Consider the following 23,867-nt stretch of genomic DNA (forward strand, 5'->3'; position numbering starts at 1 on the left):
TGCTCTTAAACTTTTGCAAAACCTTGAGAGAATTTACAGATTTATGTGATGGAAAAAAGGTGAGTTTAGAGGAGGGAGTTGCAATATTTTTGATAATTGTGTGCCACAATTTGTGTCATAGAGTTGTTACAGTAAGCTTTCAATATTCATGTCATACTGTAAGTACCTGGTTTAAAGAGCAGTATATAAATTGGGAACATAAATTGTTATAATTAGGATCAATTAGTATTATTTAATATATCTGAATATTTATTATAGGAGATTACGTCTTTATTATTACGATTCTCTTAGTATCTATAAATACCCTTTTATATTGTATCATTCTATACAACTTGAATAGATAACTTGAATACACTCAATAATATACCATCCTTTCTCCAGTTTAGTCTCTTGTTTCTAACATGGTATCAGAGCCATGATATTCTCCTTGAAGAGGATAGGTTATTTTCCTTGTGGTGAAATCACCGTAATTTTTGCATTTTTTTTTCTATGCCAATCTTCTTTCTCTTTTGTCACTTCTTTGATGCTTTTTTACCTCATCGACTAGCCTATTTTCCTGTCTTGTATTTTTTACGGGACACTGGGTGAGAATTGGATGGGGTGAATGATGCGTGAGCATCTTCTCTCTATTTTCTATTTATTTTAGATACAAATTTATTGAGTTTTAATTAAATTTTAGTGTTTGAAACTTCTTTGAGTGCTACTTTGAGTTGCTTTAGTATTTTAATTATTTCAGGTGAAGTTCGAATCGGTTTGACAGAGTTCGTGTACAAGAAAAGAAAAGAGTTTAGAAGTTGCCAAGCTAGCGTTAAACGCGGACCTGGACGTTTAGCGCCAGCAACTCAGAAACACAAGGGAGCTCTCTGCCCACTAGGTCACTAAACGCCAAGTCTGGTGTTTAGTGCCAGCAAGCCAGAATTGGAAGAAGCGTCTCTGTCCCCTAGGGCGCTAAACGCTGAATTTGGCGTTTAACGCCAGCAATGCGGATCTACTTTCACTAAAAGAGCATCTTTAGTTGGATTTAGATTTTAATTGTTCTATTTTATTTTATTTTAATTATTTTTAATTACAAACAAAATCTTTTAGCTTTAAAATTTATTATTTTATTTTAATTTCAAATCAAATTAGGTTAGATATAAAAGAAAAAAGATTCAGCCCTTCGAGAAATCTTCTCTCTTACGCACTTTCACAATTTTTTGAACCCTAGTTTTCTCTCTGAGTCATGAGTCTCTAAACCTCATTGGTTAAGGTTATGAGCTCTATTTATTTCTATGGATTAAGACTATTGCTATTCTATTTTAATTTATATATTGATTCAGTTTTAAGGATTATTTTCGTTCTTCATCTTATGAATTTGGGTATATGAAAGAACAACCCTTGTTCTACATGCATTCTTGTGATTCTTGAAAAAGTTATCTCACTTGAATACTAGTTTAAAAGTAAATTCTTTTTAAACTGCTAATTATTTGAACTTAATGAAATACATGACATATAATCTTTTTATATCTGAATAATTAGAATTTTTGTGACTAAAAAATTAGAATTGAACCTAACCTTTAATCACTATGATTGTAGATGAACTACACAAATAAAATTGATGACGATACTCCTGAAGTTGTTGAAATGGTCCAAATAAAAAAGACAATTACAAATTAAATGTAGAACAATTATCATATATGAATTAGTTATTACTTTCTTAAAGTGTTGAATAGTGATAGATTTTTTTATTTTTATTTTTAGTTTTAGTGGTGAATTTACTTTATCCATATAATAAAAAATAATGTCATCTAGATTTATTATTATTATTTTTGTTAAATAATATATTTTTACTATAATGCAATTAACTTTTTTAAGATAGTAATTTATTTTATCTTTGATACTGTATAAAAATTAATGTTAACTTAAAAAGAACTTAAATAACTAAAATTATAATTAAATAAAAATATAATTTTAAATTATAAATATTAAAATTACATTTTGAAAATATACTAACCAAACATAATTTTATTATTTTCAACGTTTAGAAATAAATTTTCTTTTCACAAAACCAATCGCATTTTAGAAAATGTTAAAAGTTAAAAATAAAAATTATTTTCAAAAAATAAAAACAAAAAATAAAAATAAAAAATATTTTCACAAACTAATCCACCCTTTAATTTTTTGGGAGGCCGAAAAAATTTTTTTTTTTGGATAAGGGTCAGGTGAAGAAAAAATTGAGAAAAAGTTAACCTATCGGGCCAGCTGATACATCTCCATTGGGCTAAGGTATATAGTCGAAAAATGAGAAGAGTGATAACTCAAGACAAAAAATGAGAAAAAAGAGAGAGGAATGACTGAAAATAATCTCATGCCTCATGCACCAACAACGTTTTGAATTCGGGTAAATAGTCAAATTGGTCCACGAAAGATTAAATTAATCAAAATCGTCTTCGAAAGATTTAAAATTAATCACGCTAGTCTCTCAGTCTATTTTGTCACTAACAACGTTAAATTTTACTGACGTGACACGTTAGCTTGACAACCCGAACTCAAACCCGGATCCTACCCGCATCAAACCAGACTCAAACCCAGCAAGGAATAGGATTTCCTTCTTCCCACATTCAGCAACTTCTTCGTCTTCTACTTGAAGCTCCACCATGCCACCGTCCTGCAAGGTATTCCACGTCGCCGTCAGTCCATGTACGTTCCTCTACCACGACGCCGCAGGTCCTTGCCCGCAGTTCCTCTCTGGCGTAAATAGGTAGCTGTTACTTCGCTGAACACCCTTCACCTAATGTTGCAGAGATCGCGGTCGCTGCACCGTCCAACTCCTCTCCGTCCTCGTCCTCAGTCACCGTCACTGGCTTCTGGTGGAACATGGTCTCTTTCTCTGCTACAACTTGTACCAATCTTTTCTGCTTGTGTCAGTCTTTCTCTGTACTCTTCCTCTGTACTCAAGGATCAAGAACAGCAACAACAAGAACAACAGAAAGCTTTCTTGTGGTTTTTAGAAAACATTGAAAAGAACTGTATATTATTGTCGACATTGGTGCTATCTACCTACTCCATGAGAAAAAATTAAAGAGTAAACACTCAATCCGGTCCTTGTTCATTTTCACAGTAAAAAAAAAGGGGGACACTTCGACCCTCAACCTTTTTATTTTGGGATAATACGATCCCTCTGTTAAAAAATAACAAAAAATAGTTTTGTGGGAGTTTTATTTGTATTTTGTGGGGGTTTTAAACCTCCGCAAAATTCTTTTCAACAATATAACCAATTACTACTACTAGTCCACTACCTTCTTCATCCTCATTATTATCACTCCTACCTCCATTATTTTTATTGCTTTATCATCATCATTATCTCCTCTATCGTCATCATCACCAATACCAATATTATCAATATTAAAATTCTCTTCTTTCATTTCTTATTCGATGTTATTTTTTTCTTTAAAAGGTATTTATACTACAATTACTTTTTTTTGCGGCATCATTTTCATCAATGATTTTTCTTCACTTAACTACCATTGTTGAAGAAATTTTTCAAAAACAAACTTTTTAATAGTTTATGGAGGTTTAAAACCTCCACAAAATACAAATAAAACTTCCCACAAAATTAACTTTTGTTATTATTTAACAGATTTTTTAACAGAGGGATCGTATTGTCCCAAAATAAAAAGATTGAGGATCGAAGTGTCCATTTTTTTGACAGGGATCGCTTTATCCTTTGTGAAAATGGATAAGAACCAAATTGGGTGTTTAGTCAAAATTAAATTTTGATCGGTGGGTGATTCTATTTTTTAGCTATTCCTATTGTTGGGATTTGGATTAAAGTCTCCCAAATGGTTTGATTGGGAATGAGCATCATGAAGTCATTGGATCACTGGAGGAGTTATTTCAGGTCTTGTTCATCTTCTTTTGACATATTTGAGATAATTGACCATGCGATCATGGTGGTGGCTTCTGATTGTTCCAAGGAGTTCAGGCTGAGAAGGAACCGTATTGCTGAGATGCTCTTCTCTTGCAAGTAAACAAGGTGCGTGGGTTGGTGTATGGCTTTGGGTTTAGGCGGGTTGGGATATGGAGATAGATACTGATAGGAGCCGATGCAAAGGCGCAAATGTAGGTGACAGCGGGAAGAACAACATCAACGAAGAGGCAACAGCTGTTGGAAACGGCATGGAGGCTGAGACGAGCAGAGAAGGAGAGTATGTTACGTTCGGGTCGGGTTGTTGGATTAGACTCTAGTTTTCTTATGGTTTGGGCCTGTTTGTGAGTCTGAATCCTGACAAAAAAAACTAACGTGACACGTCAGTAAAATTTAACGTCGTTAGTGACGGAATGGACGAAATGATTAACATAATTAATTTTAAAATTTTTTAGGATGATTTTAATTAGTGATTTTTCAAGGATCAATTTGACTACTTACTCTTTTGAATTTCTAGACATCTCTCCTAACGAAATAACCTCCTATGACTTACTATTGTTTTTGGACTTGGATGAATTAGGAATTTTTTGGATTTGGATGACTTACTATTTAGGAAAAACTACCAAAAGTATCCATGAAGTTTACGAACGCTGACAAAAGTACCCATAAACTAAGGAAATTAACGATGTACCCATGAAAGATGGGTTCTGTATGACAAAAGTATCCAAATCCTAATTTTTTGTTGATTTTTTAATAAAATTCCTAAACTACCCCACCTTAACCCCATTCTACCGTGACTCCCTCTTTTCTCTTCTTCCTCTCTCCTCACTTATCCCTCAAAAACCCTCACAGAGTCACAAAAACTCTCCTCCTACCTCCTCATTGTCGGCCACCACCCACCTACTCCATTACCGCCAATCTCTTCCCCTCTCACTGCTTCTCACTCTCACTATTAAGGTGACTACAACACCTTCATCGCACACCTGTGACCCAACCTGAGGAGAATGCTGTCGTGGCGCGTCTGTTGCAGCCGAGGAGAACACTGTCGTTGCACACCTGAGAAGAGAGAGGAGTCGTGGTACTTTTGCATGCAGAAAGCGGGTTCGGTAAAGAGAAATCAGAGAAGAAAGGGAGGTGGCACTGTGGATGGAGGTTCTGCCATTGACGATATTACAGTCGGCCGGCGAAGAAAAATGTATTTCTTTTTTTTAAAACATTTTATTTTATTTTTCTTCTTTTCAGAAATTGATTTAGTTACTACTAAAATGATACTGTTCTATTTTTTTTAAATCTGCTTCTATTTTTTATGAAGGCTGAGATTGATTTACAGAAGATCCAGTTGATGGCTACTTCTACTTTTGATTTTTGCTGAAATAAATTTCAAATTGGATGAATGGATTTGTTGATTTTTTATGGTTGATGACTTTTTCTATTTCTAGTTTTGCTAAAGTGAATTGAAATTGGATGAATAGATTTGAAAATTTTTATGTTTTGAGTATTTTTTGGTGTTTGATTAATTTGGTTTGGGTATGGATTATAAACTTATGAGTGAATCGGTTGAGGTCCGATCCTCTACCACCACCACTACCATTGATTTCGGTCTGGTTTGTTGTAGGAGTAGTTTTGGACTCCATGGCAACAGTTGGTGCGAATTGAGTTATGAAAGGTTGAAAAAGTGAGTGGAGGTTGAGCGTAGGGTAGTTTAGGAATTTTATTAAAAAATCAACAAAAAATTAAGATTTGGATACTTTTGTCATACGGAACTCATCTTTCATGGGTACAACGTTAATTTCCTTAGTGTATGGGTACTTTTGTCAGCGTTCGTAAACTTCATGGGTACTTTTGGTAGTTTTTCCTACTATTTAATATCCTAAATACAACAATATTACATGTATATTAAAATTAATCACCAATATAAAATATATATTAAAATATAAATATATATTAAAAATAAATTAAACTATACATATATTTATTATACATAAATATATTTGTGACTAATTTTAATATTTATTTTTAATGTACAAATAGTATTTTTATCCGAATATCAGTGATTTTATAATCTATTTCGGGCCTATGCCCGTTTAGTTACCAAAAACCACCACTTCAAACATATTTCACATCATGTATTTTTTTTTTTGTCAGAAAATGGTCCATTTTGGAGCGCGCGCTGTCTCTCTCTCTCTCTCTCTCTCCAACGGCTACTAGTGCAGAAAACACCCTCACTATTCAAATTCTCAAGACTGAAGAAGCTCCTCACCCACTTCATCATTAGAAGCGTTACGACATTCAATATTTCAATTCAATTCAAATAAAATCATGGATGATTCTTCTTCTACACCACAGAAACAACAAGACCCTCTTCCCATGTCAATCGACTCCACCACCACCACTTCGCCCCTCCGCAGGTCCAGGACACGCCTTGCCGACCGTCTTCTCGAACCGGAGGATTCGCCGGAACCCGCCGTGCCGCGGAGGAGGGCCAAGGCGGGAAGAGGGGCACAGGCGACCGTCGCGGCGGCACTGCCATCTCCCAGAAAGTCTCGGAAGCCGAGGAGGCGCTCCGAGCCTGACGTTCGGGACGAGAAGGACGCTATGGCGGAAGAGGTTGGAAAACCTAGAAAGCGAAGGAACACAGTGCGGTCCAAGAAGGAAAAATCAAACCCGGTGCTCCCACCACCTTCAATCCCATTTCCTCCAAGTATGCCCTAACGTTTCGGTTTTTGATGTTTGAAACGTTTGATGATTCTTGTGATTCTATTTTGTGGCTGGTTTTGCGTTTCTGGTTGTTTTTCTTCATTTTTCTAGACAAAAATTATGTTAATCTTTGGAAAATCAGATCATATTATTATCTTGGAAGTGCTTCTTCCGAAAAGCTAATGGAAAAATCACTTTTTCCCCCTTTTTTTATATATAAAAGCTGAAGAAGGAGAAGAAGAAGAAGAAGAGGAAGAAGAAGAGAATGGAGGTGATTTGCAGCGTGTTCAGCAGGTGGTCAGTGATTTGATCATGTGGAAAGATGTGGCAAAATCAACCCTTTGGTTTGGTATTGGGTCTCTCTGCCTCTTATCTTCTTGCTTTTCCAAAGGACTCAACTTTAGGTCTGAAACTTCTCTTCAATCTACAATATCTGTGTTTGATGTTTTGTTTTGCTCTTTATATAACGATCATGGAGAAAGATCTGAGTGATTTTCCTACATGCTTTTGTTCAGCATTTTCTCGGCAATGTCACAATTGGCTATTGTTTTTCTTGGTGTCTCCTTTGTCCTAAACACAATTTGCCAAAGGTACAGTTGTTCTTTCTACTAGATGGTGCCATTATTATTCTATGAACTCTCTCCGAGAAACTTCCTATGACTTGATGTTGTGTTTCAGGAACCAGGTTGAGAAAAAGCGCGAGTTCAAGCTGAAAGAAGATGACATTTTGCACCTTGCAAAATTGATTCTGCCTACTTTGAATCTCACAATTTCAGTTACAAGACAGCTGTTTTCAGGAGAACCATCCATGACCCTCAAAGTAATTCAATCAATCTTAGAAGCTAAAATATTTCTTTCCCTTTCTTTCTAGTTTTCACTTTTTTATTATCATGTGTTAATGTTGACAATGGCTTAATCTTCTCTGTGGTTGTAGGTAGCTCCTTTCCTTTTACTAGGTGCGGAATATGGACACTTTATTACAATCTGGAGGCTGTGTGCCATTGGTGAGGACACCAACAAACCCCATAGAGTCTGCTTTGTTTTTTCTTTTTCATTATAATTTAGTCTTGTTTACATGTCTTGCTGTTATATATTCAAACAGGGTTTTTAATCAGCTTCACTGCTCCAAAGCTTTATTCTTGCTACACTGAAAAGATAAACCAAAGAGGTCCAATTCCACCGACCCCTTATATGAAATTATGTAGGCTTGTATACATTTTTATGCTTAATAGTAGAATGGTTTTGTCATGCAGCTGATCGCTTTACCTTATGGTTGTTGGACATATGGTGTACTTGTACTCACAAGAAGAAACTAGTAGTATCAGCACTTATGGCTTTCTGGAATCTTTCTTCGATAAAAACTCGAATCTACACGGGTAAGTCCCCTACCAGGACCTAAGTGATCAGATTGCTATTTGTTTCAAGAACAACACTTTGCTGCAAATAATAGCTCTTGTTTAAGAAATTTTAACATGAGATGAGAATAGGTACATTCAATTTTATTTTTCACTTAAAAGGGAGGACAAGTGATATAACTTATAACTTATAAGAGGCCATATTATAAGAAATCACCCTTGACCTTGTTATCAAGTGACAAAGTGAATTGAGAGTATCCGAAGGACTTCCTTTTGTGCACCGGCCAGCTTTATTAGTATATGGATATGGCAAGTTTGAGTTGTGATACCTGTTTTTATGACTTTGTTATTTCTTCTTGCAGCTTTTATGTTGCTGGTATTATTTAGATATTTAAAGCAACATGTTGTGCAACAACTAGAAAAGGGAGAAGAACAAGTAGCTGAGGAGGAACAACAGCAGGCAACGGTGGTGGCACCAACGGAGGAAAAGGAACCACCGGCTACTGTGGTGGCAGGAACTGAGGAAATGGAAACAGCGCAGGCACTAGTGGTGGCAAGAACAGAGGAAATGGAACCACGGCAGGCATTAGTGGTTAGTGGGGAAAAAGAGGTGCTGAAACTAGGTGAAAAATAATGGTGTGCTTGCTTATCTACTGCATTAGCTAAACAAAAATAATCAAGCAGCACTTTCTTGATTCCTGACCCTATAGATGCACAAACAGAATTCAAGTTAGTGCACAAGTTGGGGCATATGAAGCAGTATTCTTTTTTCTTTGCTCTCTCCCTCCCTCTCCTCTCGTCTCCCTCTTCTTTTTCAAACACATCTTATTTTCGATGATGTATTATAATAGTGTATCAATTGTATTATAATGATGTATTAATTGTTATAAATAGAATAACTTTTATAACAAAAATGTTTAATTACTCTGTTGGTCCCTATAATTTTGCAAAATTTTTAATTAGGTCTTTATACTTTTTTTTTTTTTAATTGTGTCATTACACCAATTTTTTTTAATTGGTCTCTACACTTTTTTTTTTTATTTGGATCCCTGCACCAATTTTTTTTAGTTGAGTTCCTATACAATTAAGCCAATTACTATCAAGAGGGACCTAATTAAAAAAATTTGGTGTAGAGACCCAATTAAAAGGAAAAAAAGTATAGAGACCTAATTGAAAATTTCGCGAAACTATAGGAATCAACAGAGTAATTAAACTTAACAAAAATGATAGGTGTATTTTTTCATTTACGATATTTACGCGTTTAACTTCAATTTTAGCATATTCTCTACTTTTTTTTTTTAACTTGATTGGATTAAGTTGTAAAAAATATTTTGCTTTATTTTCTAATTTTCATTCTATAAATATAAAAAATATTTTTTACATATCAAAAATCAATTATTATATATTAATGTATATTTATATCATTATATGTCTAATTTTGTATAATTTCAATGTATATTTTATATTTTAACATATATTAAATAATAGTCGCGCAAAATCGCTTATAATTTTAATTGTGATTAATGTTAGTAATATGCCAACATAGAATATGATTCTGTGACAATTACCGCTTCATTGTAATTGCATAAGGCGCTCCAATGGCTAAAAACTACTATTTTGGTACCATAAAGAGATCATAATATATTAACAATGTTATATGTATAATTTTTGTGTATATTTTTTTTGTAATTTTTTACTTTTACTATATATTAGAAGTGATTAATAAGAAGTGAAAGAAGATAATAAAATATTTGTTTCTTATACTAAAAAAATGTATAAAAAAAGTACAAAAATTAAATAAAAGAATGGCATTTTTATTTCATTGTTCTGCAAAATGAATACAAAAGGCATATGCACTAATGCACATATACAACATAGATAACAAAACATGCATTTTGTGGATCAACTCAAACAAAATTGATAAAGAATTTTGTGTACTATATATCACACATGCATTTATGTACATGATGATTTATAATACGTGGAATAATATAAAAGAATTTTGGTGTTTCAATTTTGTTTAGATAGAGATAGAGTTGTGGATCATGATGCAGATGGAGTTTTTCTGCACCCAAGTACACCATTGCAACCTCTAGTATATTGATTAGCCTCTGTGTCTTGGCACGCTGCGGGATGTTTTTTGCTGCATCCAAGTGCTGTGTTACGTTGAAGTACACCATAGCCAATAGTACGACCACCCGCCTCAGCATTCCCTGAGAAAACTGAGAACAACAAAACAAGACAATAAATCACTGTAACAAAGAATTTCTTTGTTGGCAATGCCATTTTCTTCTAATTATGCTACTTTATTTTTTTTATCTGTCACTTTAATTAAAAAGAACTAAAGTGACAGATAAATAAAATAAAAGAAATTATTAATTCAATCAATTATGTTTTTTCAGGAAGAATGCACTTGTTTAAATAAGATGTTCTTTTCATACTGTTATTAGCCATGCATGAAAATAGTAATGTAATTTGTGGTGATGCGTAATTAATAATTACAGCATGCATATTCCTGATGGTGATTCCTTTTTCCCTCTTCATTCCATTTTTAAGATGTATTCAAACTTTGACTTCGTCCTTGTTGTTTAATTTATTTTAGTATTTATAAAATTTATTGTTTAATTTTAAATATCTTTTATTTGACATTATTGTCGATGCAAATCACCATTATTTAGGTGGCAAAAGTTTACCTTCCAAACATATGAAAGAATACATGTGTTAAAGGAATATATCTAAATTTGTATATAGTTAATAGTAGTTAGGATGAATGTGTATATATCACCTTGATGAAAAACTAATAAAATTTTACTATTTATATAATTATATTAATAAAATAATATGAAATAATATAAAATTATAACTAAACTAAATTAAGTATTGAAAGGACAAATTTTATTTTTAATTTAAAATCATTATTTATGACATATAGTTCCATAAATATTTACATGTCATTTTGTAAGATCCAAAATAAAATTAAAAATAATAATGCTATAAAGACAAAAAAAATAGTCAGAATTTACTTTATTTAGTATTTATTAATTGTTGTAATAATTAATAAATACTAAATACCACAAATTTTAACTATTCTTAGCTAATTCTTTTTTGTTACCAAATATTTTCTAATTAAAAATAGATCTAACATTAGAGATGTTCTAACACATTATCATAATTAAAGAGTTAACCTCTCTATTAATGGTCTCAAATCTCAACTTTCAAAGATGTAACTAAAAATCTAAAACATAATTAAATAGTTAAATACAAATTTAAAACCAAAATAATATAAGAATAATTTGAGATCAAATAAAAATATTAAGAAAGAGACACACTTATCCAATTTTTTAATTGTACAAGTAAATAAGAAAATTATTTTTTCTAAAATGTACATCCATATTTAACAAATTTTATATTTACAAATTTAGTTATATAAAAAAATAATTTTTACAAAATATTTAAGTAATATGTAAAATTTATTATCTTCTCTTACATAGGAATCTAATAAAAGAATCCAATTTTTTTTTTCTTATCAGAAAGAAATCACTACTAATTATTATTATTGTTGTTATTATTATTTGGAGTCTAAGTCCAATCCAAATGATATTACAAGCAAGTGTTGATGATGGACATGATAATCTCATCATCTCATTAACAAGAAAAGGCTTTCCTGAAGAGCAAGCTTTGAGCTCTTCACGCACCAAGCATTCATTACATATGGATAAAAGGAGACAATTTATGGGCTTAAATACCTCTCAATTACTTAGTCTGTTTGAAGTTCACCATGAGCTATTGCTCTTTATATACACTCAAAGAAAGCTTCTAAAATCTTGACCGTTCATATAAATTATATTATATCTTAATAGTAGAGAGAAATAGAATATCACGTTTCGTTTAATACAATAGCATACCGGACTCACTTTTCATAATATATTAACAATTACTACAAAAAAATGTTGAATACTATTAGAATTATCGTCGGTATCTATCCGACGAAATAAATTTCGCGAATAATATATTATCGGCGAATTTTTATGTCCGATGGTAATTTTCGTTGAATTTAGCAATGAAATATAGATAGTAAGAAAATGGAATCTGTTGAACATTACTGTAAAAAATTTTACGACAATAACGTTGACGCCATATCATACGTCTCCGCATCATTATATCGGCGGATTAATTCGACGAAAATTTTTTTTAAAATGTTTTTGTTTCAAAATTGACTGTGTTGTTACTGTCGGTATATTCCGACGGTAGTCCTATTTTTTATGACTTTGTTATTTCTTCTTGCAGCTTTTATGTTGCTGGTATTATTTAGATATTTAAAGCAACATGTTGTGCAACATCTAGAAAAGGGAGAAGCACAAGTAGCTGAGGAGGAACAACAGCAGGCAACGGTGGTGGCACCAACGGAGGAAAAGGAACCACCGGCTACTGTGGTGGCAGGAACTGAGGAAATGGAAACAGCGCAGGCACTAGTGGTGGCAAGAACAGAGGAAATGGAACCACGGCAGGCATTAGTGATTAGTGGGGAAAAAGAGGTGCTGAAACTAGGTGAAAAATAATGGTGTGCTTGCTTATCTACTGCATTAGCTAAACAAAAATAATCAAGCAGCACTTTCTTGATTCCTGACCCTATAGATGCACAAACAGAATTCAAGTTAGTGCACAAGTTGGGGCATGAAGCAGTATTCTTTTTTTGAGTTTTTCTTTGCTCTCTCCCTCCCTCTCCTCTCGTCTCCCTCTTCTTTTTCAAACACATCTTATTTTCGATGATGTATTATAATAGTGTATCAATTGTATTATAATGATGTATCAATTGTTATAAATAGAATAACTTTTAATTGAGTCATTCCACCAATTTTTTTAAATTGGTCCCTACACTTTTTTTTTCCTTTTATTTGAATTCCTGCACCAATTTTTTTTAGTTGAGTCCCTATACAATTAAAGATAAAAAGGGAGTGCTTTAAAGAGTGGTCTTTATGTCGCAACGCAGATAACTGGGAAAAATATAAGGCGGCTAAGAAAGAGACAAAAGTGGCTGTAAGTGAAGCAAGAACAAGAGCATATGAGGGTCTTTACCAGTCTTTGGACACAAAAGAAGGAGAAAAAGGTATATATAGAATCGCAAAGAACCGTGAAAGAAGAACGAGAGATTTGGATCAGGTTAAGTGCATAAAGGATAAGGATGGAGTGGTATTGGCTCAAGAGGAGAAGATTAAGGAAAGGTGGCAGAGCTACTTCTACAAATTATTTAATGAGGGACAGAAGGCTCTTCCGAGCCTTGGTCGATTATGCACAAGGGAAGATGATCAAAACTTTGACTACTATCGAAGAATTCGAGACTTCGAGGTAAAAGAGGCTCTAAAGCAGATGAAAAATGACAGGGTAGTAGGACTTGATAATATCCCGATTGAGGTTTGGAAGGGTCTTGGAGAAAAAGGCGTCAACTGGTTAACCAAGCTTTTTAATGAGATTTTAAGGTCAAAGAAGATGCCTGATGAGTGGAGAAAGAGCATATTGGTACCTATCTACAAGAATAAGGGGGATATACAAAGTTGCGAAAACTATAGAGGAATCAAGCTTATGAGTCATACCATGAAGTTATAGGAAAGGGTGATAGAACGGAGGTTGAGAAAAGAGACACAAGTAACAGAGAACCAATTTGGATTTATGCCAGGTAGATCTACCACTGAAGCGGTATACCTTTTAAGGAGGATGATGGAGAGGTATCGTAGTAATAAAAGGGATCTACATATGGTGTTTATTGATTTGGAAAAAGCGTACGATAGAGTACCAAGGGAGGTCTTATGAAAGGTTTTAGAAAAGAGGAGGGTAAGGATCGCATATATTCGTGCAATTAAAGATATGTATGATGGGGCCACAACTAGTGTGAAGACTCAAGGTGGTGTGACAGAGGAATTTCCTATTGGTATATGATTACACCAGGGATCATCCTTAAGTCCGTACCTTTTCACATTAGTCTTGGAAGTACTCACAGAGCACATCCAAGAGCCTGTGCCATGGTGCATGCTTTTTGCCGATGATATCGTCCTTATGGGAGAGTCAATGGAAGACTTAAATAAGAAGTTGGAGTTATGGAGAGAAGCTTTAGAAGTGTATGGTCTGCGCATAAGCCGTAGCAAGACGGAATATATGGAATGTAAGTTCAGTCTGAGAAGGGATAACCCTAATATAGAGGTGAAGATTGGAGAAAATACCCTACAAAAAGTTAAAAGTTTGAGGTATCTTGGGTGCATCATACAGGATAATGGAGAGATTGAACAGGATGTAAATCATAGGATCCAAGCAGGGTGGTCAAAATGGCGAAGTGCATTTGGTTTTATATGCGACAAAAAAGTGCATTTAAAACTTAAAGGTAAATTCTATCGCACCGCTATAAGACCGGCTATACTTTATGGTACGGAGTGTTGGGCGGCTAAAGGGGAGCACGAACATAAGCTGAGTGTGGCAGAGATGAAGATGTTGAGATGGATGAGTGGTCATACGCGATTGGATAAAATAAGGAATGAAGATATAAGGGAGAGAGTTGGAGTAGCACCCATCGTGGAAAAGATGGTTGAATCGCGTCTTAGGTGGTTTGGACATGTGAGAAGAAGACCGATAGAACATCCAGTCAGGAGGGTGGATGAGACGGAAGATGGACAAGGGGCGAAAGGCAGAGGAAGACCTAAGAAGACCATCCATGAGGTGGTCAAACGAGATCTACATGTAAGTGGTCTCTCTGTAGACATGACACATGACAGAGCACAATGGCGTCATTTGATTCATGTAGCCGACCCCACTTAGTGGGACAAGGCTTTGTTGTTGTTGTTGTTGTTGTTGTTGTTGTTGTTTGAGTCCCTATACAATTAAGCCAATTACTATCAAGAGGGACCTAATTAAAAAAAAAATTGGTATAGGGACCAATTAAAAGGAAAAAAAGTATAGTGACATAATTGAAAATTTTGCGAAACTATAGAAATCAACAGAGTAATTAAACCTAACAAAAATGATAGGTGTATTTTTTTCATTTACAATATTTACGCGTTTAACTTCAATTTTAGCATATTCTCTACTTTTTTTTTTTAACTTGATTGGATTTAATTGTAAAAAATATTTTGCTTTATTTTCTAATTTTCATTCTATAAATATAAAAAATATTTTTTACATATCAAAAATCAATTATTATATATTAATGTATATTTATATCATTATATGTCTAATTTTATATAATTTCAATGTATATTTTATATTTTAACATATATTAAATAATAGTCGCGCAAAATCGCTTATAATTTTAATTGTGATTAATGTTAGTAGTATGCCAACATAGAATATGATTCTGTCACAATTACCGCTTCATTGTAATTGCATAAGGCACTCCAATGGCTAAAAACTACTATTTTGGTACCATAAAGAGATCATAATATATTAACAATGTTATATGTATAATTTTTGTGTATATTTTTTTGTAATTTTTTACTTTTACTATATATTAGAAGTGATTAATAAGAAGTGAAAGAAGATAATAAAATATTTGTTTCTTATACTAAAAAAATGTATAAAAAAAGTACAAAAATTAAATAAAAGAATGGCATTTTTATTTCATTGTTCTGCAAAATGAATACAAAAGGCATATGCACTAATGCACATATACAACATAGATAACAAAACATGCATTTTGTGGATCAACTCAAACAAAATTGATAAAGAATTTTGTGTACTATATATCACACATGCATTTATGTACATGATGATTTATAATACGTGGAATAATATAAAAGAATTTTGGTGTTTCAATTTTGTTTAGATAGAGATAGAGTTGTGGATCATGATGCAGATGGAGTTTTTCTGCACCCAAGTACACCATTGCAACCTCTAGTATATTGATTAGCCTCTGTGTCTTGGCACGCTGCGGGATGTTTTTTGCTGCATCCAAGTGCTGTGTTACGTTGAAGTACACCATAGCCAATAGTACGACCACCCGCCTCAGCATTCCCTGAGAAAACTGAGAACAACAAAACAAGACAATAAATCACTGTAACAAAGAATTTCTTTGTTGGCAATGCCATTTTCTTCTAATTATGCTACTTTATTTTTTTTTATCTGTCACTTTAATTAAAAAGAACTAAAGTGACAGATAAATAAAATAAAAGAAATTATTAATTCAATCAATTATGTTTTTTCAGGAAGAATGCACTTGTTTAAATAAGATGTTCTTTTCATACTGTTATTAGCCATGCATGAAAATAGTAATGTAATTTGTGGTGATGCGTAATTAATAATTACAGCATGCATATTCCTGATGGTGATTCCTTTTTCCCTCTTCATTCCATTTTTAAGATGTATTCAAACTTTGACTTCGTCCTTGTTGTAATTTATTTTAGTATTTATAAAATTTATTGTTTAATTTTAAATATCTTTTATTTGACATTATTGTCGATGCAAATCACCATTATTTAGGTGGCAAAAGTTTACCTTCCACATATATGAAAGAATAATTTTAATTACCCGTGTCATGCACGTGATAAGATTGAAATTATAATTTTAAGTTGTTGGGTTAAAATTAATTTTAATTATAATAATTTAATTAATAAAAAAATAACTTGTATGCATTGTTTTTCTTTTCTTAATATAGTGTTAATTGCATTAACTATAAAATAGTTATTTGATCTACTTTTTTCAATAAATCAGATATATATACTCAATATGACCATAAATAATCTAGTAATACTTAAATTCACCAACAAAGTTTTACATGTTGGTTTACTGTGAAGTAAGAACATATCAAAATCAACTCAAAATGAAGAACAAATTAATAGAGAATCCTAATGCAGAAAGTTATGTAATAAACAATAAATAATTTAAACTTACTGAATAACAATTCAATGCTATCTCTTGATACCTGCAAAATATATACATGAAACAACACGGTATCAATATTTGTATATAAAATTATATGGTTAACGTAATTATAAAATTGTTTATCAAGAGAATAAAATAATACGAATTTTTATGATAATTTTAATATTCTCAAACTATTAATGTACAATAAGAATTCATCTATTAGTTCCTAGAATTTCTAAATTTTTTGAAGTGATAGTAATAAATTTTAATAAATAAATAGATTTAGTAAGACATTTTGTTATTACCTTTTCATTATAGGCTCTCAAAAACTTCTCTATATATCACATTCATCGTGCAGTTATCTTCCAATTGTCCATGATCTTGCAACAGCACTCGCAAACCATCTTTACTCGTTACCCTTGATAACGCAACATACAATTAACCATGGGTGAAAACTGGCATTGGAAGGTAAATTCCAACTTTTGATAGAGTTTGTCCCTGAGACTTATTTATTGTCATTGCAAATGACATGATAATTGTGAATTGTCTTCTTTGAAACCTGACCGGCAATGTTTCATTATTTGGAATTAGATTCAGTCTTGGGATAAGAACAATACTTCCAGCTTTGTTACCAGTTAAAGTCTTGCATTCTATCACATGATTTCCCATTCTTCTAACTTGCATCCTCGTTCCATTGCACAAACCATTAGTTTGGTCTATATTCCGCAGCAACATAACAGGAGTGCCAACTTTCAGAACCAACTTGTGTGGTGGTAGACCTGAACAATTTATTCCATTTAGAATCTCCGGCGAGAAAGCATCGAACTCAAATTCCATATTTTCCTCCCCAGCACACACAGATTCTGAACTTAAGTAGACTCTTTCTTGTCCAGGTAACCCTGTAGTCATCTTGTTGTTGACATCAGTGACACAATCCAAAGTTGATGCAAGAATTGCTCTATCCTTGAAATAATTTTCAATGGATAAATTGGATAACATATCTGGATACACGAAATCAATGAGGTCATCCAAAGCTGTCTCAGAGTTCTTAACCAAAATGTCAGATGGTATATGAACGATCGATTCACCATCTGTTGTATCACCAGCTAAACAATCACCAATTTGGAGTAACCATTCTGCAAAATTTCTAAGTTCTTGTATCTTGTTGTTTTCACCTAGTGACAATCTCATATTTTTTGTAAGCTTCAAAACCTTACAGTTATGCCACAAATATGAAGAATTAATAGAAGACTGAATTATATCTTGCCTTGAGCCTTTGGGAATCACAGGTAAAATTTGTCTAAAATCTCCTCCGAGAACAACTTTACCTCCAAATGGCAAATGAGCATTATACGAATCTGAGCACCTTAAGATGTCTCTGAGGCATTTGTCCAAAGTTTCGTAACAATACTTACTTATCATTGGAGCTTCATCCCATATGATTAATTTGGCCTTGGATATTAACCTTGCAAGAGGACTTCACTGTTTAATGCTACACAAAGAATCTTCATTTATGGTCAAAGGAATTTTAAACCTTGAATGTGTAGTTCTTCCATTAGGCAATAAAAGTGCAGCAATCCCACTCGAAGCAACATTTAAAACTATACCTCCTTTAGACCTAATTGAGCATGATATAGTTGACCATAAGAATGTTTTTCCACAACCACCTTGACCGTATAAGAAGAAAAGTCCACCCATATTACCACTAACAGCACCAATTATTTGATCGTATGCAAATTTCTGCTCATTAATTAGCCTTTCTAAATACCCACCTAGTTCATTCGCAAGAGCATTAATGTCAAAGTTCAACTCTTCCATTATAATTCTGTTTTCTAAGCTGGACACCAAATTTTTTGAAGGATATGGCATTCCACAATATTCTTTCAATGACTTGCCATTTGACTGGAACAAATCCTCAATTTTTTGCAAGTGCAATATCTTTTATTTGGACTTCTGACATAATCAAATCTGTATTTTTTCAATTTAAAATGACACAATTACTTGAAAAATTATTAAATTAGTCTCTGGTAAAAAATGTTTGAAATGCATTGTTGAATGATAAATAACACTCCTTGTTTTTAGTTTAAAAAATGCTTCATTAGTAACATGTCCTTTTAAAAAATATTATTGTGATTAACATGAATATCAAAATCATTATAACATAAAAAAAAAGGCACAAAAACAACCGATGCAAATGCAAGTATTGGAAGTATATGGATTTAGTTACAGTTTCTTAGATTAAATAGATATGGTTTACAACAATGAATCAAAATTTGTATTAAGAGGAGAAAGTAAAGCAAGTACGAAATTAATATATATATAATCCAATTTTTAAGTAATGTTTTGTTATATTTCCTAAATATTATCAGAGAGAAAGAGAAAAAGTTAAAGTAAACACCAATAAACAATTTGCCATATGTATGATAATTTTACTCCCAAAAAAGGCATTTTGTTAAAGAAAATAACTCTTAAAATTTCTTATCCAATATTTTTGTTATAATTATATGATAAATTGAATTCTACTATGGAAAAAAAATATAATAGACTATAGTTACCTTCCATTTATAGTAATCTTCTTTGTTCATATAGTACGTCATCAGAGAGAAAGTTTCAAGTCTTTTGCCAAACAAAATCTGGCCTACTCGTGTTATTTGATGTTAATAAAACAACAAAAAGTCTCCTTAAAAAAGTTGCAGAGTGCCATGTTCCTGCTTCAGAGATTGCATCAATGAATTCTCTGTCATCTTGCAACAGTCTTAGAGCATAGCATGCATCTTTGAAGGAGTCATAAACGACACCATCAACTGTTCTTAGATCACTGAAACTCGTGCATCCCTTTTGAATGTTCAAAAGTAGCCTTAGATAGTAATCTTCCTTATTCATTGGTGGTATATGAGATATCCTTCCTATGGCATAGCCTTGCTTTCTATGAGTCCACATATGATGCTCTCCATTCCAAACAAATTTTGTTGGAAACTCAGAATAAGCCAGATTTTTTGCATCATTATGGGCTTCATTTGCTTTGAACCATCCAATCAACATAGATTGCTTGAAAAAAGAAGTCTCAACAACTGACTGAATTGTATCGGTATCTTTGTAGACAATTGGCATATCATCAGGAAGATGGAATGGCAATCTTATTACTGCTGGTTCCTTCATTTGAATAGGATAACCAAACAATCTCCATGCAGCTTCACATGCTGATATATATCTACAATCATAATAATTACGTATTTCATCTACCTGAGATTCATTGTTTTGATAAAATGCAGCTGTCACCCTGTCATTACCCTTGTGAAGATACTTGAACAGATATTTGATTGCTGAAGTTTGGCAAGTATACTCAACATTGATGTGACATCCAAATTTTAGAAGAAGACCGGGATTGTACGGAACTATGAAGGAATTTTCAACCTCTATATTTTTCTTTGATACAGTTCGCCCATCATCTCTTCTTTGATATCTTGGAAAGCCTGTTTTGTCAATAATTGTCCTATCTCGGAATGTTTTGGGGAAAAACTTTGAGCATTTACCATTGATCATGCATTGGCTCTTACTATTTAAATGACCGCATGGACCATGAACCATATATTTTTCAATAGCAGCATACAATTTTGGATTTTCCCTCTTATCTGGAATCTCTGTCTTAATAACCTTGTCTATGTCATCAACAGTTCGTGGTTTTGATTCCGGATGCATGAATAAAAGAAGATGGGCATGAGGTAGACCTCTCTTCTGAAACTCTATGGTTAGAGAATCTGCAAATTTAAAAATATGATATTACTAATAATTTGGACAAAGTATATAAATATTTATGCGAAATTCTAAAGCATATAAGACTAAGTACATTGCAAATAAGTTAGATAGTGTGATTTAAAAAATAGTTGATTCTAAACTAAACTATATAAACCTAAGCGTGTAGTGCGAATAAGTACGATAAAGTAAATAGGAAAAAAATATGCTAAAATAAAATCATATAAAACTATATAAGTGTACCATACAATGAGCCTGAGGGAATACAAACTATATAAATGCACTGTAATACACTCAAGATAGTACACTATCGAATGATCGTACCATGTATATGCTATATACATAATTGTTTCTTAATAATGATAGTGTACTATACAATGAGTGTACTATAGATAATATAGATAGAGTAAACAAAAACTCGTAAGAAGATTAGTTATACTTACATCCAATAATCTTTCCAAAGAATGTTCCTTTCTTCAATTCCTTAATTAATTTATCAACCTTCAACTTGAATATTCTACATAAGATGTCTGGTCTATCCTTTGCATGGAGTCCTTGGGGTGTTACCTTTCTTTTTATCTCATACGATTCTGGATTACATGTCATAGTGATAAAGTAACTTGGATATCCAGCATATTTACATATTGCAAAAGCATCTTTGCAATTGTTGAACATGTACCTTGGACCACCAGTAAAGCTCTTTGGGAGAATAATTCTTTGTCCAGTGTTAACGGTATTAGTTTCACCACGAACCATACACTCATGCAATTGCTTGAACTTGCCTAGCCTCAAGTTTGGTTGTTTCAATCGTAAGTATAAAAGCCGTTCTGACTCAACCATAGTGTAGGCATCTACTATGAATTGTTACAGTAATCTTCTTGACCGCAAAAGGATCTGAGACTCGTTAGTCCTTCTCTGAAGTTTGTATGCAAAGAAGTCTCTCATGATTATTGTTGATCTTTTCTCAGTTCTTCTGACATTTGGTTGAGAAGAAGTAGCTATATGTAATCTGTAACCATCCTCACCGTATGGAAACAATAAAGGATATTGAAGAGCAAGGTACATTGGATGTACTACTTCCATCCTCTGCAAGATTCTTGATTTTGTCTCAATTATTATATCCCTATTAACTCCGCTCTCGTCAATATCTCCAACTATCAGTGCAGCAACTTCAGATACCGTTGGCAAATTATATGTCCTTGCATCAGTATTTCTTTTGGTTATTAACCATAACTTAACATCAGCAGAGCCATCAATTTGGTATCTATCCCGTGCTGAACGAAATGCCTTTGCTAGGACATTATTTTCATCCATCATGACTTTCAAGGACGAAACAATTTCAGTTTCCATCAATTATGCACTAATGTTTGACCTATTAATAAATAAACAATATATGAGAACTTCAATTCATTTGTTAAGCTTCGAGAAGATCGCATTAGAATTTAACTCCTCATAATATATTACTATAATTAGCGTTTTAGATAAAGTTAGGAAATAGAAGAATTACACGCGTGAGTCGAACAATTACCTAAATGATTCCATGCGGTTTGTAATCTCATTCTCAGTATCATAAATGTATAGCTGAGCAAATTTTGGTTTCTCACTTTCCGGTGGTAGTAAACTGCCAATACGGTGATAATTTTGACCTCCAATGTGAAAGATAGGAGGTGCACCACCTTTATTTATCGAATGGTCAACTCTTCCTACCATAGAAGTGAATGCAAACATTCCGTTGAAAGCCCTTATGTTTTTAAGAAAGTATATGCTTTTTTCGTCTGTTCCACTATGTAACTCTTGCAACATTTGAGGTGGATGCTTCAAGAAAGGCAATTCAACCTTTCCTTCCATACAACATAAAGAAAATATAGGATTGGAGCTACGTCTTGACTTTTCCAAGTTTAATTACCAGTGCCATGCACGTAATAAGATTGAAATTATAATTTTAAATTATTTTTTAAAATTAATTTGAATTATAATAATTTGATTAATAAAAAGTAACATATTATGTATTTTTTTAATTTAGTATTAATTGGATTAACTCTAAAATAGTTATTAATCAGTTTTAATAATCTACTTTTTTCAATAAATTAGACATATATACTGAATGTGATCATAAATAATATAGTAATAGTTAAATTCACCAATAAATATATTAGTTATTATCACACTATAAAACAAATTAAATATAAAGACTATTAGCACTTATAAATCTATAAAATCGCACTGTCTTTGTTCGCGTGCAAGGGTTTACTTATCAGATAAACTTAAAATATGAACAAAAAATATTTATAAATTGGACCTAGCATCACTTGAAAGAAGAATAATGGAAAATAATCAACTTACCTTATCATCCATGAGAACCATTTCTATGTAAGTCGTCTTGTTCTTGTCAAATTTGAATGAGACTTTCCATAATCTTATATATTAATTTTGTTAAATAACTCTCTCTTTCTCTCTCTCTCTTTCTTTCTCTCTCTCTCTCTCTCTATATATATATATATATATATATATATACACACACGATAGTTTTTTTTAATATATATACATATATATAAATAATTCTATACATATACATGAATAAAAAAAATATATGAATTATATTTTTTTTAAACTCTATGTTACCGGTTATTAAAAATATTAAAATATATGAACCAAAAATATTTATAAAATGGACCTAACATCACTTAAAAGAATCATGGAAAATAATCAACTTACCTTACTATCCATGAGAACCATTTCTAAGTAAGTTGTCTTGTTCTTGTCAAATTTGGATAGAACTTTCTATAACCTTATATACTAATTTTGTTACATAATTCTATATATATATTACGGTAGTTTTTCTTAATATATATACATATACATAAATAAAAAAATATGTGAATTATATTACGGTAATTTTTCTTAATATATAAACATATACATAAATAAAAAAATATGTGAATTATATTTTGTAAACTCTATGTTACCGGTTATTAAAAACATCTAAATTACATATATTAATTATTTTTTTGTTATAACTATTTCATTTTATATATATGATTTTTTTATTCTACAATCGTGGAATAATTTTTTATTTTTTATATCTATATATATTCTTCAATTCTGATTCTATTCATACGCATATTAACAGTTTTTTCCTAATAATGATGTTTTAATTTTTCGTTTTTCTTTTTTTTCACGTATCTTTTTTTTAAATAGTGATGTTTTAATATTTTTTCTTTTTTTTTAAATAAAATTTTTTTAATAATTACATTACTAATCTGAAATATAAAATGAGAAAAAAATAAACTTAAAAATCAGAAAAAAAAAGA

General features: G+C 32.1%; 2 protein-coding genes across 2 annotated transcripts; one reads left to right on the forward strand and one right to left on the reverse strand.

Annotated features, from left to right (window-relative positions):
• The first annotated feature begins 6,056 nt into the window (after nucleotides 1-6,056).
• Nucleotides 6,057-8,823, forward strand: LOC112772928 (reticulon-like protein B17). Its single transcript, XM_025817951.2, has 8 exons — nucleotides 6,057-6,608; nucleotides 6,828-7,008; nucleotides 7,120-7,194; nucleotides 7,283-7,424; nucleotides 7,539-7,608; nucleotides 7,707-7,772; nucleotides 7,858-7,980; nucleotides 8,322-8,823. The coding sequence occupies exons 1-8, from the start codon at nucleotides 6,227-6,229 to the stop codon at nucleotides 8,591-8,593; spliced, it is 1,311 nt and encodes a 436-aa protein (XP_025673736.1). The 5' UTR covers nucleotides 6,057-6,226; the 3' UTR covers nucleotides 8,594-8,823.
• A 10,590-nt stretch (nucleotides 8,824-19,413) lies between these two features.
• Nucleotides 19,414-21,396, reverse strand: LOC112769573 (uncharacterized). The gene is made up of 2 exons (XM_025814078.1): nucleotides 21,000-21,396; nucleotides 19,414-20,561 (listed from the first exon to the last, which is right to left on the reverse strand). Exons 1-2 carry the CDS (start codon nucleotides 21,394-21,396, stop codon nucleotides 19,414-19,416), a joined length of 1,545 nt encoding a protein of 514 aa, XP_025669863.1.
• Nucleotides 21,397-23,867: the final 2,471 nt, after the last annotated feature.

The sequence above is a fragment of the Arachis hypogaea genome, chromosome 18 (genome assembly GCF_003086295.3).
Source record: "Arachis hypogaea cultivar Tifrunner chromosome 18, arahy.Tifrunner.gnm2.J5K5, whole genome shotgun sequence".
NCBI classification, from domain to species: Eukaryota; Viridiplantae; Streptophyta; class Magnoliopsida; order Fabales; family Fabaceae; genus Arachis; species Arachis hypogaea.

Excerpts from the sequence above, each read along its gene's own strand:
- LOC112769573 (XM_025814078.1), bottom strand. The coding sequence starts at position 21,396 with ATGGTTGAGTCAGAACGGCTTTTATACTTACGATTGAAACAACCAAAC. Across the intron at positions 20,562-20,999 it reads CTTTGGAAAGATTATTGGAT|ATTCTCTAACCATAGAGTTT; the intron begins GTAAGTATAACT and ends TTAAATTTGCAG.
- LOC112772928 (XM_025817951.2), top strand. The coding sequence starts at position 6,227 with ATGGATGATTCTTCTTCTACACCACAGAAACAACAAGACCCTCTTCCC. Across the intron at positions 7,195-7,282 it reads CTAAACACAATTTGCCAAAG|GAACCAGGTTGAGAAAAAGC; the intron begins GTACAGTTGTTC and ends GTTGTGTTTCAG. Across the intron at positions 7,425-7,538 it reads AACCATCCATGACCCTCAAA|GTAGCTCCTTTCCTTTTACT; the intron begins GTAATTCAATCA and ends CTGTGGTTGTAG.